The 14,312-nt window shown below is 53.4% G+C and overlaps 6 protein-coding genes across 6 annotated transcripts; 2 read left to right on the top strand and 4 right to left on the bottom strand.

Annotated features, from left to right (window-relative positions):
• Window positions 1-192: 192 nt before the first annotated feature.
• Z519_02586 (uncharacterized protein) lies at window positions 193-2,634 on the bottom strand (the record flags this gene model as incomplete). Its single annotated transcript, XM_016760342.1, has 1 exon — window positions 193-2,634. One exon carries the CDS (start codon window positions 2,632-2,634, stop codon window positions 193-195), a length of 2,442 nt encoding a protein of 813 aa, XP_016623863.1.
• A 311-nt stretch (window positions 2,635-2,945) lies between these two features.
• Z519_02585 (uncharacterized protein) lies at window positions 2,946-3,593 on the top strand (the record flags this gene model as incomplete). Its single annotated transcript, XM_016760341.1, has 1 exon — window positions 2,946-3,593. The coding sequence occupies one exon, from the start codon at window positions 2,946-2,948 to the stop codon at window positions 3,591-3,593; it is 648 nt and encodes a 215-aa protein (XP_016623862.1).
• Window positions 3,594-4,305: 712 nt separating this feature from the next.
• Window positions 4,306-5,271, bottom strand: Z519_02584 (uncharacterized protein; the record flags this gene model as incomplete). Its single annotated transcript, XM_016760340.1, has 2 exons — window positions 4,306-4,950; window positions 5,215-5,271. The coding sequence occupies 2 exons, from the start codon at window positions 5,269-5,271 to the stop codon at window positions 4,306-4,308; spliced, it is 702 nt and encodes a 233-aa protein (XP_016623861.1).
• Window positions 5,272-6,565: 1,294 nt separating this feature from the next.
• On the top strand, window positions 6,566-9,187 carry Z519_02583 (uncharacterized protein; the record flags this gene model as incomplete). The annotated part of the gene is made up of 4 exons (XM_016760339.1): window positions 6,566-6,616; window positions 6,670-7,448; window positions 7,499-7,639; window positions 7,696-9,187. 4 exons carry the CDS (start codon window positions 6,566-6,568, stop codon window positions 9,185-9,187), a joined length of 2,463 nt encoding a protein of 820 aa, XP_016623860.1.
• Window positions 9,188-10,041: 854 nt separating this feature from the next.
• Window positions 10,042-11,796, bottom strand: Z519_02582 (uncharacterized protein; the record flags this gene model as incomplete). The annotated part of the gene is made up of 1 exon (XM_016760338.1): window positions 10,042-11,796. The coding sequence occupies one exon, from the start codon at window positions 11,794-11,796 to the stop codon at window positions 10,042-10,044; it is 1,755 nt and encodes a 584-aa protein (XP_016623859.1).
• Window positions 11,797-12,622: 826 nt separating this feature from the next.
• Z519_02581 (uncharacterized protein) lies at window positions 12,623-14,215 on the bottom strand (the record flags this gene model as incomplete). The annotated part of the gene is made up of 1 exon (XM_016760337.1): window positions 12,623-14,215. One exon carries the CDS (start codon window positions 14,213-14,215, stop codon window positions 12,623-12,625), a length of 1,593 nt encoding a protein of 530 aa, XP_016623858.1.
• Window positions 14,216-14,312: the final 97 nt, after the last annotated feature.

The raw sequence follows: 14,312 nt of genomic DNA, 5'->3' as shown, positions 1-14,312 counted from the left end.
AGGCTGCGTTCCGCCAATTTTATATTACTACGTGTAGCCTCTCGCAACGGCGATTGATGGGTCTAGACTTGGTGTCTCTCGGGTTGAGCGCATGTCAGAATCCTTGTGCATATCTCTCATCCCGATCCTTAGTCAACGCGCCTTTTTTTCAGGCAGAAGGCTCGGCAGATGCGTCTATTATTAAAAGACGTACTATTGGTACACGTTAGCGCCTCCAAGGGCGTGGTCTTCAATGGCGTCGTTGAACCCATAGCTTTCGAATATCCCATCTTCCTCAATATCTTGTCTGCTACCCGCGATTGATTGCTGAGAGTCGCCTTCTGTATCTGCCGCTCCATTCGCATCATCTTGCCACTTGAGGGCCACGTCAAGGCCGTCTGGAATCCGCCGTTCGTCCAAAACATATCTGACCAGCTTGGCAAGCTGGCTTTGGTCGTACTTTCCCAAGAGAAATGCATAACCTCTCTCTGTGGGTTGGACATCCCGTGCTAGCATCATCCGCCAGATTTTCTCTGCGGCCTCTTCTTCACCGTGTTGCAAGAAGCCACAAAGTACTTCGCTCCACGTTCGCTCGGTCGGTAAGCACAGATCACGCTCAATCATTGCTTCAACCACGTCTACCGCTTTTCTCAGGAAGAAACGGCTGCGCGCGTAGAAGTGGATGAAACCGTTGTACAAGATGTCGTGTTTGGCGCATTCGAGAATACTCTGGTCCCCCTGTTTGATCATGTGTATGATCCAGTGCCACAACGCTGAGACAAGTCGTTCGTCTCGTTGGCAGAGAACATAGGCCCAGATTGTAAATCCGAGGACTGCCGGTGGAGGTTGATCAAGTTTTTTGGAAAGACTCTCCTTGGCCGGCAAAGGGTTGACGATCCCAAGCTTGACAAGGGGGGCCCTGTCGTAGGCTCGATCGTAGATCGCGAGAAGATGGGATACCGATACTCCAGAGGGTAATTTGCGGTCAATTGTGCAAACAACCCTCACGATATGCATCATATATGTTACCAAGTAAGGATACCGGTAAAGATCTTCGCGTTCGTGGATAGCAGACATGACTTCATCCAGCTTCTCCCGATTCTGTCGCTCAAAACTATCCTTGAGCAAGAAAAGGTGACTTCGTTCGTCAACGTGGATATTTCGGGCTTCCATAAAACGGAAGACCTCCCACGCAACGTCCGGCACGTTTAAGGAAACTGCTCGCTCGATAATGAGATTATGTGCCTTTGCATCCATTGGCATGCCAAGTTCAATCAGCTTGGGAAGAGTCCTGAAATTACCCACAGTGTCAGATTCTTCAACCGTGTCAATTGTTATGAGGTTGGCACAGCGGTCAAGAATCCCCACCTTGTGTTCTTCCCTCTGGCTTGGTGGGATGCGTGAGAGGAGTTCTATTGCTCGATCTGCGTCGCCAAGTTTCGTAAAGTGGTCCACCATAATTAGAATGAGTCGCGGTGGTACAGATGCATAGTTCCGGAAGACGGCGTCGATGATGTTTTCGCAATGCTCGACATCGTTGTGCCGCAGGAGGAGAACGAGAAAGTGGGATGGTATGGCCTCCCCCGGCAATGTCCAAATGCGAGAGACCAGAGCAATTTGCTTTGCGAACAATTTTTGGAGATGGGGATCTGCACCGATCTCATCCCGGTAGACCAGATCCAAGTAACAAAGGCACTCGCACCGAGTTCTCCAATCGCGAGGGAACATCGGGATGACAGAGAGTATGAGGAGGGTCTTCCGAGCACTGTCGGCAAGGCTTCCAAGCAGAATGTACGCAAGATGTCGCGTCTTACTACGAAGGGACATCTTGAACCACGCTTCGCGAAGCTCTTCCAGAGTACGATCGCCAACAAAAGCTTCCGCCACTTGTTTGTGCACATCTAACTCTTGACGCGCCTTCGTGTGATCGCCGGCTGGCGGAAACACCAGCTTCTTGTACGCCTTTTTCCATGACCTGCTAAACCAGCCGTTTCCAGGCGGGTATCCTAAACCTTCCTGAGATCCAACGTCAGGAGACTGAGGGTTTTCGAGGTCGAGCGGCCCGGACTCGGAAACATTAGAATCGAGGACTTCGGGCCCGAGGGATCCGGATTCTAGGGCAACAGATTTCGAAGCTGGGGGATAGGGCCATGTTGCGCCTGACCCGCTAGCTTTAAGTATAGAAACTGGCGAAGGACCAGAGAGCTTGCGAGACACTAGATGCTTCGAAACGCCAGGTCGAGCCTTCTGGGTGCCAAATATCCGGTCCGAGAGTGATGTAACATCTTGTAGTCTGCCCTGGCCTCGAGCACCATGGCCATCTTTCCGTAATGGAGGACGGATGGACTGTACCCTGGACTCCGCCGGCGACAGAGCTTTCGTGCTCGAAAAAGGTACGGATTCGGTCGAATCTTGCTGCGGATCCTTGGGAGCGCCCAACTCTGCCGTATTTGCTGTAGATAAAGAGTGAGCTCCCTCCGGACGCTCCGTAGACGCCTCAGTTAGGACAGAAGGTTGATGAAGCAATCTGGACCTCGGTCGGCCGTGAGTGACCAGATCGAGGGAAAGGGTGTCGAAACAACATCGACACCTGCCGTAGGTTGCTAGATTATTGTTCAAGCATCCTCTTAGAGTGCTAATTGACTTATTGAACATTCAGGTTTCCGGGGCATCTGGCTCTAGTTCCCGACGACAAGTAAGGGGCGGATGGTAGATGGGAAGGTAAGGTGTGACGGGCTTGGACTGCGGACAAGTTGACACGCAGTTGTTGAAACTCTTTTGCGGGCGCAGCCTGGAAAGGGAATTTTCCCGAGTGAAGAATACTCAAATTCCAAGGGACCACTCAAGAACACTTTGCCGTCGCCGTCTTTCCTCACCAGACCCGATCTCCGTGGTATATGTTAGTAGCGGCATGATCTTGTACTCGAGAAACGATCGGTAGGATAGAAAAGGACAGTATCCCTGCGATGTCGGCCAGCCGTGGCGCCCTAGATGCTGCTGCCATCGACAGAAAAGCTCGCTTGGCGAAACTCGCATCCCTGAAGCGCAAGCAACCAGGCTCTGATTCCACAGTTTCGAGTTTACAAGCGGATACCGAAGAGGAACACAAGCAAATACCGCCTCAATCCACCACCAACCAGTATCTCTCAGGCCGAAACTACGATCCAACAACGAAAAGCGCGAAGCTTGGGTTCGAAAATGCGCCCATTGGTGACGATGTCGAGACTCTTGAAGGGCGGGCCGATCGCATTGTCGCATCTACTGCAGAGCAAGCCGCCAAATATGAGCTGGAGGCAGAGAAGGGCATTGATTTGTTCAAGCTGCAGCCGGGGAAGCCAAACTGGGATTTGAAGAGAAACTTGGCCGAGAAGATGAAGATTCTGGATGTGCGCACACAAAACGCCATTGCACGTCTCGTGAGAGAACGCATTGAAAATTCGAAGAAACACGCTCTAGAAAGGAGGGCAGTACAACCGCAGTCTTCGAGCGAGAAGGGAGAACAAGGAGAGGAGGTGGGCATCGAAGGCAGTACACTTGTCGAGAGTATACATTTGCGGGAACAGGAGGAGGAACGAGAGGCCGCCCTCGAAAACGAAGAAGACGCCATTTCGTGATCGACGACACGGCCCAGCGACAGTTGCACCAAGTTGACGGTCAGAAAGCCGAGTTGACCGAGAATGCACCAACAGCGGCCCGTCCTTACCCTTGTTAAATACACTACGGTTAGAAGGAAGTCGTTGCCTCGCGTCACGCGCGAAATCTGGATCCTGTTTCTCACGATGCCCTTCAATATCGGAAGCTCACAGGCCAAACGCAGCGCCAGGTGGAATGATAACCATCTGGGCTTAAATTAAGGTGCTTTGGGCAATTCTCTGCAATCAATCAGAATCCCTTACTGATTGTTGCAGCAGGCAGCGCATTTGGCGCGGGTATGCTGCTCCATGAAGTGTGAGCAACCAAAGGGGGATTGAGCAGGAAGTCTCGCTGATACAAAGCGCTGGCCCAGGATGTCTAGGAACTTGCGCCAAATGACATCTTTGAGAACTACAGGCGAGTAAGCTTCAGAAATGAGCATGCAACGCCGAGCCATGAAATTTCAATATCCGATCGACCACCAGGAGCCACGATAGGAACAAGCTCTCCGTGACAACAAACATGAGTTGCTCGTAGGGGTATGATAAAGGGAAATAGCCTGTTCATGCCTCGATGCAGCCGCCAACGCCATGCAAACCACAATCAAACAATACTCCATCAAGTAAATGTTTGTCTGTTTAGAATTAGAGCATCCAACCACTATCCAGAAAATCGACTTTCTGGTTTGACCTATTACATGTTCATCGCCTGCGTAAGAGCCAACCTTTTGCTGTACGGGCTCAAGCTCCGTTCTCTCGCCAAGCTCTGCTTCTCCCCGCCGACCCTGAAGTCTCTCTGAGGCAATGCGTGGCGATCATTGTCGTCGTGGCCCTGCCTACGTCCCCAGGGACCATCGCCGACGTGGTCTTCTGTCTCGAGAGACCTTCTCTGTTTGGTAATCTGGCTCTTGTCCATGCTTGGACTGCTAGTCCGGCTGCGGTGGCTGCCCCGGCGCATGGAGCTGGGTCGACCTCGGTCAATGGGGCTGATAGTGCGATGACGCCGGCTTTTGCGGTGCGAGCGAGGCTCTCGCCTTGGAGATCTCGGTGACCTAGAGTATGAACTGGAAATGGACCGGTGTTTTCGTTTCCGCGGGATGTCAGTAGGCGGTGTTCTCGAGCGATTTCGGCTTGCACGACCGCTGGTGAAGAAGTCATCGTCGCGGTCCCGTGAGCGAGACCGTGATCGAGACCGCGACTTGTTTGTCGATATGGTTGAGACGGAATCTGAGGAGTCTGGGATTGGCGATCGACCCCGATCTTCTGGTTCCGCAACAAGTTTTGTCCGTCTGGCCTCAGCCTCAGCCAATTGCTGGTCAGCCACGCCCTTACTAGGTAACTGTCAGACAGAGATTGTCCCCAGGAATCCGGACAAGCACAGTCACCTGTTCAATAGATTGTTTGGAGTGTCGCTCGCTAGTTTTGGCGCAAGTTTGGGGTTCAAGAGTTGCTGGGTCCTTGATGGCCTGGACGTGTATGGCCGTTCTTGCACGCTTGATTTGCACTCATAACTGTAGTGACGTGAACAATTCGTCAGTACGGATGGCGGCCAGATTGAACAAGAGAGAAAAAACATATCTTTCTTCAAGCATTTTTGGCACACGGTATTGGCGGTAGCCTTCTGCGGCCCAAGGCCCGGAAGGGTGCGATACCGGTTCATCAGAAACAGTCTCCCCTACAAACGGCCAGGGGGGAGAAATGGTCGTCGACCAGTCTCACAGGATGTGGTGATGGTAAAAGCGCAGGCCTAGCAACGGGGAGCGAGAGGCCCGCTTTGTCAGAAGTTATATAACGGGGAACAGTACAGTTCCGACGTATATGGAGGATAACGGTGATGGGGCAATGCGGATGCCTTGAAGCCGATGTGGAATCTGTAACGTATGGACATGGACAGAGCACTACCCACACTGGGGCGGATGCGAAACGTAGCGCATCAAGAATCTGAGGAAGAAGGAGCCGTCTTCGAAGCAGCCGGGCAGGTAGGCAGAGACACAACCTTTACACAGTAGAGAGACGAAACAGCGGCCCGGGAAGAAAGAAGTTGAACGAAGCCCGACTGGGCGGCTTCCCATCCGGAGATGATGGATGGTGCTGGTTGGCCTGGAGTCGTTTGTTGTACCTTTTTTTTTCTCCCTCTCACTGATGGCGAATGGGTTTGGTGGCCCTGTGCCCTGCTGGTTGAGCGATGTGCCATTCCAGAGGTTTCGCAATTACTTTAATCCGCCCCCCGGTGGTAACACGGCGAGACTGACATGGGGAAAAAACCTTGGCATTCACCCTCACGGGCTGCTTTGCCTGCTTGCGCTTTTCGAAGCCTCAAGACTGCCACTGGTCATGCTTTTCCCAGCCTTGACTTCAGTCGTCGCTGTCCACCTTCTCAAGCCTGTTGATCTCCATTGTTGATAGGCACAATGGACTGATCCAACTCCCTTTTCGACGCCGCTGCATCCTGTCAAGGGTCTGATATTTCTCCACTTTGTGAGCGCGATCTCGACGACTCAAATCCCCCCCCCCTCCAAAATAATCCTTCCAAGGTGGGCGAAAGCCTTCACGACAATCTGCTTGTCGTCCTCCTCAATCCCTGCGACCTTTTCACGTCCTACAAAGCCCTGTTACCTCGGTCTCTGACCTGGGTTTCGGAAATCTCCAACATACCATTCCCGCCGAATCCTACAAGATCTGCCCTGCCTCCGCCTCATTACGCTTGACGGCATTCACTCTATCGCTACGCAAGTTGACAGCCCTCAAAGACCGCCTTGCCGAATCCATGGAGCCTTTTAGGTTGTGCTGTGTTGGCTCGTTCGATGAGCAAGACGTCGTGTGAGACCGCGGAAGGAAGAATTGAAGCGTCGACTTTCGCTCGTACAATTCACATTCATTTTCAATCTCAATCCTCAGCTTGATAGCCGTACTTGGCGCTGTTGGATACGACGTGACGAATCTCCTTGGACATCATGGCGTCTTCTCAGGTCGGGCCGCCTCCGGGGAAATTGTCGTTCGCAAAGGTACGTTCGATCTGCACGTGTCACACCAGTTGTGCGTTTCTGACATTTCCCAGGTCGCAGCAATGCGTGCACCTGCTCTTCAAACACCAACCCCTAGTGCTTCTGACGAAAAGAAGTCTCGTCCCGTCGAGAACACTAATCCAAAGGCTGTCCAAACTAGCATTCTGAAGACTCCGACTTCTCCCAGAAAGCCTAGCGTTTCACAGTCGAGAAGTCTGGAAGAGCACAGCCAACCCGACTATTTGACACCCGCAATTGAGGGCCTTTCTCTGGTTGAAGATGCCAGCCTCGTATCAGGCGGTCCCCAGAGTGCGGAAAGCGGAGAATCTCTTGAAGACGATCAATCTCATCTCTCTAATTCTTCAACCAAACAGCAGAGTTTCGATACCAAAAGCATGGCGTCCGTCACAACCTTTGCGATGGATGAGAAGGAGAGCATTCGTCCAGACGACAGTGCCAGCGTCAGGGCCGCAGAGGACGAAGATGCCTCAAATGCACCACACAGAGAGGATCTATCTGCGTCAAATGCTCGTGTTACATCGCGACCGAACAATTCTGGAGTGACTATTGCAGCTCGTCGTTACCACACGTTGACTTTAACGAATCCTCCGAGATTTGGGGATCTTCCCCTTCCCATCATCCAGGCAGAGAATGCGGACCGCCAGCCTCCTTCAGAAGGATCGATAGAGCAGCCACGCGAGCTCCATGAGCGAGCTTCATCACTTCCGCTTGCACCCGATGAGAAGCTACTGGATGCATTAGCTACTCCAAAAGATCGCCTCCCTCTCCTACAACTCGAAGAGAAGTTCCTTGCCTTCATCGCAATTCCTGGGTATGTCTGAGTGTAATTGTCGTCGAAACCATCCGCTAACTCCAACACAGAAATGATTTCCTCGACCTACCCCCGCAAAACTCCTTCACCAGGCTACTTACACATAAACTTGCAGACTATTACTCACTCGCTCATCACATCAATGAAGACGGTACATCCATCCGCATTTTTCGGTCGCCCAACGTGTCAATGTGAGTGCAGCACACACTTGAGTCCCAAAACCCCACTTACTGATATCATTTTGCAGGCCAACACCGCTGCATGTTTTAGCTCAGTCCATTCCTGCTGGGCCATCTCAACCCCCTTCCGCTGCGGGTTTTAAGATCATGCGCAGAGTCGGCCTGGGTCCACGGCAGGGCTCGGCCGATGCCAGTACACCTGCGAGCTCTTCAGTCCCATCTAAAGCCACCTCTGAAGCGGGCTTGGAGACGAACAGCGAGGAAGGCATCATATCTCCAGTGGAGGGGACACCAAACAAGGACAAGTCAAAACTCACGAGAGAAGAACGAGAAGCTCAGTACAAAGCTGCCAGAGATCGAATCTTCGGCGACTTTCAGGAATCGGTGACTAGTGAGAGTGCTTCGACCGGGGAGAACTCGGCAAGCATGTCGCGGTCGAGCTCATCTAGTGGCAAGAGAAAGGCACGCAAGCACAAGACGCCAAAAGACGACAGTTTCGAAGCGCGATCAGCATTCATTCCCAGCTATGCCCCGATGCACGTGTCACATATGCAAGCTCAATATCAGCCGCATTACTCGGATCCGGCGTATCACGGACCATACCAATCCCCGGGTGGCGGATTTGGCGGAAACATGAATTACAGTTCTACGCCCACCCAAGCATATCCTAATTTTGACTCCTCCATGTCCTACAACAGCGCCCCAATGGGCTACGGACCCAATGGCAGTCAGCATTTTAGTCCCGCAGAGTCTTGGTCATCGATGCAGACAGCCTCTTCGAACGGATATTTTAACTACTCTGCCTCGCCAACTACCTATCAGCAGAACATTTCCCCTATGATAGCCCAGATGAACAATCAGTTCATGCCATCGTCACACCCGGGGATGCAACAGCCACAGAACTGGATGAGCAATCAATTCCAAGCTCCCTATCCGCAACCCCAGGGTTCGCAGAGTTCCAGCATGAACGGTTGGTCTAGTTATCAGCCTAGCGCAACCGTCAACAACCCAACAAATTATGGCTATGGACAACTTCCTAGTCAGAACTTTGGCAGCAACGCGAATCACCCGTACAATGCTCAATACTCCAATCCAAGCACCTATCCGAGGTCACTCTTCAACCCACAGACCAGATCTTTTGTTCCAAGCAACTCCACAAGCCGCAATGGCGGTCGCAGTGGCCACAATAACAACAGCACCAACAGCGGACGAAAGAAACCCTCTTCATCCTCGTCGAGCCAGAGTCGAGCGAACAGCATTCCTCCCAGCAAAACGTTTGGTTCTGATGTTTCCGGAACACCTCCACCTGCGCGGGCGTTCGAAAAGGGACCAGCCAGTAACGTATCGTCGCCCAAGCCACCTCCGGTCAAAGAAGACTCACTTCAACAGAAATACGGCGCCCCTGCGCATTTGCCTAAGAAGCCTCCCCCGTCGCAGGTCCCGTCGCTGTACGATGTTGAGAGCATTAACACTTCGGGTACTGGTGGGGTAGGGGTGGGAACGCCTGGATGTGGAAATCCGAGTAATAATGTGACAGGGACGGGACAAAGCAACGGGTGATCGGCATGAGATATGGAAATAGCAAGGAAATTGGACACATACTCGGGCCGGGATGGGCGCAATAGCGCATTGTATGGAACTCTCGACATCTAGTCTCTTTGCCCTAGCAACCGAGGTACTCAAGGAAGGGAATGATCATGTGTCGGACCGAATTGGCTTGGATGAGCAAAGGGATCAATCATGCATGTATCAGGGTTCTTTTCGGACATGAAAAGGACCGGAATAGGCGGCAGGTTAAAACAAAAAGAACCAAAACAGGAATCAATATGACTGGTTTTTAAACAACTCCCCTCCTCCCAATGTCGAACCGTAGGGAATACTCTTCTATATATACTCTGTACCAGAACTACTAGACCGCCCACCGTCCCGAACGTCCACGCTGACGGTCACATGTCCCGCGCCCTGTCTCTGCAGACAAGGCAGACCAAGGCAGGGGAGATAGCGAGAAAAGAGAAGGGAAGAAAGCAAGACGAGAAGAAAGGGGGAAGGGGATCATAATTCGTCCTCGCTGTAGCTTTGGCCAGGTCGAGGCTGTAGTGGATGCTTGAACCGGTTCGTCCGATCTATTCGTGCCCTGGGCACTTTTGATGGTATCTGTCCCAATGCGCCATGTCGTGCCGTGCCGTGCTTCCTGCTCGTGCTGCGGGCGGTGTGGCTTTCCACGGTCGTGGCTATCTACTCCATCCCATGCTCCCGGAAGCCTATGACCCCAACTCCTGCTTGTCTCTTGTCTCGTTGCCCATATCCTCTTTTTGGTTTCTACCTTTGGTTTCCCGACATCATGCATGTCCTTGTGTCCTCGACGCCTTTTTGAATAACACATGTCTTGAGAAGGTGTGGATTACTGTCACCCTTCACTTCAAACCTCTGCTCGTGTCCCGACGTAAATCACGCATTTCTAGAGCCTTGCCGTGCTCATCTTGCCGTGCAGCCTCGTCAATGCTATCGTCGTCATCAGGTTCATCATTTAGCTCCTCGTTTCCGTCCTCGTGGCCCCTCATCAACCCAATGGCCTCTTCTTCACGAGTGGCTTCTTCCCCCTTGGACCGTGCGTGCTCTCTCAGCAGTTCCAATCCAGACGGAGTGCTGGCACGAGCCCCATTCTTACTCCGCTTGGCCTTGGTAGCCGAGTCCCTTGCAGCAGCCACCCACACCGCCCCTGCAAGAATCAACACGCTGCCAACCCAGCTCATCGTGTCCGGGGTGACGCCGAAGACCAACTTGTCGCCAGCTAGCGCAAAGAGCATCTGCGTGTAGCACATGGCTGTTGCACGCGTACCTGATGGTTTCGGTTTGGGGTTCGCGGCAGAGTCACAGTAACCGGCATCCCCAGGGTTTTCCAAGTGGACGCCTGGACCGGAGTTCTCGAGATCCCTAAACTTTTGGGCGGATTGATTTTGGTTTCGACCTTGTCTGGACGGTTCACACGGCCCACCGTATGCTAGACCGGCCGTCAGAAGGAACTGCATGACAAAGCCACAGAGACCGAGGCTGGCAAGCAGGCTCCATTCTGTGAGGTTTCCCGGTAGCCGGAATTTGACATCAGGGAAGATGACCAGGCACACCAGGGAAACGACACTGCACCAGACGCTGAAGTAATTGATGCTGATGAACGCGTGGGCTCTGGTGCCGATGACACGTATCGCAGTGAGGGCGCCCACGGACCCAACAACGCCAATCATGGCAATGCCAACTGCCGCTAGATGTTGTTCGGGAGTAATGTGTTGAGCCGTCTCTGATGTCACGGTCGAGTTCAATGGAGGACTCACTATGGCGTCAGAAGGCTGGGTTGACGATGAGGCTGAAGAGAGCAGCGAAGCCGGTCGGGCAATGAAGAGGACGCCGATCAGACTGACGAAGCCGGCGATTTGCTGCTGTGCGGTGAAGATTTCCCCGGGCATGATAAAACTGCAGAGGTAGCAGGTAAGGATTGGCGACAGAAACCCCAGGACGGTTGCCTCGCTCAGGGGCAGGTATAGCAGGCTGAAGTACAAGCCAAACACTCCGAAGAAGCCAGCAATGCCCCGTAAGACCAGTAGCCAGCGAACCCCTCGTGGACCAAAGGGAAAATATGGAGTCGTCTTGAAGTAGATGCCGTACGTTGTGCAGATGAGGGCCGTGATGGACTGTCGAGCGAACAGGATCTGAAATGGATGCATCGGTTCGCCATGGGCGCCAGGTGTCTCCAGGAGTCGGGTACTGATGTTCATGCCGACACCGAAGGCTTGCGACGCGAGGACCAACAAGGCGCCATAGTTCGTCACATAGAAGGCATCCCAAGCAGCTCGGAGGCGCGACGGTGGAGGCGGGCCAGTTGATCTCGAGCGAGCGCCATCATGGGATCTGCTGCGGACGAGCGGGTGGACGGTTTGAAGTTCGGTGGAATGAAACGAGAGCTCTGAGAGCTCCGAGTATGTGCTGTCAAGCGAAGGCCGAAAGGACGGCACGTCAAGGTAAGAGGGCTTCTGGCCCGATGCAGATGCTGCGAGAGGAGGGGTCGACTTGGACGACGAGGGAGAAGCGACGACGGTGGTGTGGCTGGAAGAAGGTGTCTCGGGCTCATATCCATGTCCACCTTCACCTTGGGAAGACGCACTGCTCACGGACATGGTCCCAGATCCGCCATCCCAATGACCCCGGTTGATGCTTCAGTGCTCTCAGGAAAGGGAAACGGTTCAACTTGATAAGGGACAAAAGACGAGACGGCGGGCAACGGCCTTGACGGAAGAATAAAAGGCTGACCGAGATCCAGCGAAGGAGGCAGGTATCTGAGATGGTCGTATACGTAATGACAGAAATATGATGACAGCTGCTACTCAAAGGGAGTGGACTCCGTGTTGGACACGCACAGAAGAAACGACACAAACAAGATGACACAACAAGACAGTGACGGAGCGGAGGGGAAGGAGAACAGCCAGAGCAGCAGCCGAAAAGAAGAGGCAAAATATAAGGCACAAAGGGCGGGATGAAGAATGAAGGATGAGGATTCACAGGGCCATCAGGTATTGCAGGTACCGAGCCGCTTTCTATCAGTTGCCTTAGTAGGTGCATATCGTCCCCCTCCAGCGCCCTGCGACTCACAAATCCGTGTCATACACATCTATCACCCGGCCCCCGATTGGATGATATCTTCCACCGCAGGATAAGGGCCAGTGGGTCGACTGGGGGGGGGAAGCCGGCACACTTGTAGTATGGGGTAATGCTCCCACGGAAGACGCGGGAATACTCTACAAAGTCATGCCATCAACACGAGAAACGGTGAAAGGGGCACTCTAGAGAGACACAAAAGACAGACAGACAGAGAGAGAGAGAGAGAGAAACACCAAGGGCAAAAGCCACCGGGACAGCTTTCGTTTTGGTACACGACATGTCAAAAAGAACAAAGCCCGTCTTCCTGGTCGTATGCGTCTTTTTGTTCCTCTTCCTTCCAAGCGTCTACGAGGCCGACGCCGCAGCGGCCTCTGCCTCTCCTCTCCTCAGCGCCAACAGCGCCCGCACATCCGTCACGTACTGCAGCGCCTCTAACATGGGTATCAAATGAAGCAAATCGTTGTCGGTCGGGTCGTTGATCCATCCTTCGATCGGGATCGCATTGTCTGTCATGGCCATGGCCTTAGTCCGCCGCTCAACTCCCAGAGGGGCTTGCTTACCTTCGTGGAAAATGTAACTGACGGGACTGTTGTCCAGAATAATGACCTTGCTCAAATCCGGCTCAATGCTGCTGAGATCTTTGATGTACGCCCCGTTGCGGAATGTGCAATGTTGCCGGTAGTATCTGCCCACAAAGTACTTTCGCTCCTGTTCCAGCCAATCAATAACTGGATCCGCGTATTCTTGCACCGACGCCGTAAATACCACCAACTTGTACCATTTGGCAACTTTTCGCAGAAACTCGTCGCAGTGAGGTCGCTTGTGCACATAGTATAGAATGGGATGCTGGGGTCCAATCACAGGCGCCGCTTGGCCAGGCTGAGGAGGTGCCAAAGCCACGGGGGCATTCAACTTGACCTCCACCATATGCCCTGACGACATCCGACCTCCTTTGGCCAAGGAATGGATCAAGGTCTCGTCCAGGTCCAAGATCAGCGTTTTCTGCTGGAGCGGCGGTCCATGGCGGGTGGGAGATCGAGGAACCAGGTTGGCATAAGAAGGTTGCCGTCGAGGAACGAGGGGCCGAGGCGGTTGGGGCGCGTGAGGATATCTGGTGATCTTGAGGGACGGAGAAGGCGATCGCGGCGACTTGATGTTGTCAACGGTCAATGGTGTCGAATCGGCCAAGGGACTGGCAGCTTTCTTTTGTTTCCGCCTTTTGTGAGCAAGGTCATTTTGCTCTTTGATCCTGATGGAGGATCGTCGGGTTTCTGAGTCCTCCCGCACCGTCATATCGCGCTTCGGCTTTGAGCGTAGCTGGGCACGCTCGGCCTTGCGCTGTTCTGCATCCGAATCTGAAGTGGTGGTGTCTAAGGAGTCGCTCGAATAAGAGTGGCGCAGCTTCGCCTCTTGGAGCGCGCGGTGTGTAGGTTTCTCATAGGCCCAAGTGCCGTCCGGGGCAGCATTTGAGAGCCCCATTGCACGGGCAGTGCTTTCCCTTCGCGGTGATCTAGGAACCATGGTGAATTGTCCGTTCTGATCCCGAAAACACTTTGCGAGGTAGACGATCGGGGCGCCGATTGCGGCCAGAATGGTGGTTATAGCATCTGTAAGCTTCTTGACTAGCAGGCGCCAGCCTTCCGCGGTCGAAGCTCCATCTTCCTTCTCGCCCCCGTACAGGAACGGCTGCTTCTCATCCTCCGATTTGATGACAGGTTCATCGTCTTCGGCAGTTGCTTCCGTGGATAGCTTGTCTGAGAAAGCAGCGTCTGGTTCATTCTTCAACTCAGCCGTGAGCTCCGCGCCGTAAGATCTGCCTCTCAACTCCTCATCGCCCGACTCTTTCTTCAGAAGTTCACCTTGAGACCGGGACCGAGGGCGTGAGGATGATTGAGACTGTCCGATGACTCGGGAGGAGATGAGATTGAGGGAGTTCATCTCCCACCAGAGGCACAGGCGCGGACACTTGGTAGCGGTCGACGCATCGGCTTCGGGGCAACAGGCTCTTTTGGTTTTCACGACGGCGATCGCATGA

The sequence above is a fragment of the Cladophialophora bantiana genome (genome assembly GCF_000835475.1).
Source record: "Cladophialophora bantiana CBS 173.52 unplaced genomic scaffold supercont1.3, whole genome shotgun sequence".
In the NCBI taxonomy this organism is placed as follows: Eukaryota; Fungi; Ascomycota; class Eurotiomycetes; order Chaetothyriales; family Herpotrichiellaceae; genus Cladophialophora; species Cladophialophora bantiana.
Note: the sequence above shows the minus strand (reverse complement) of the source record. Positions and strands in the feature narration are given on the sequence as shown.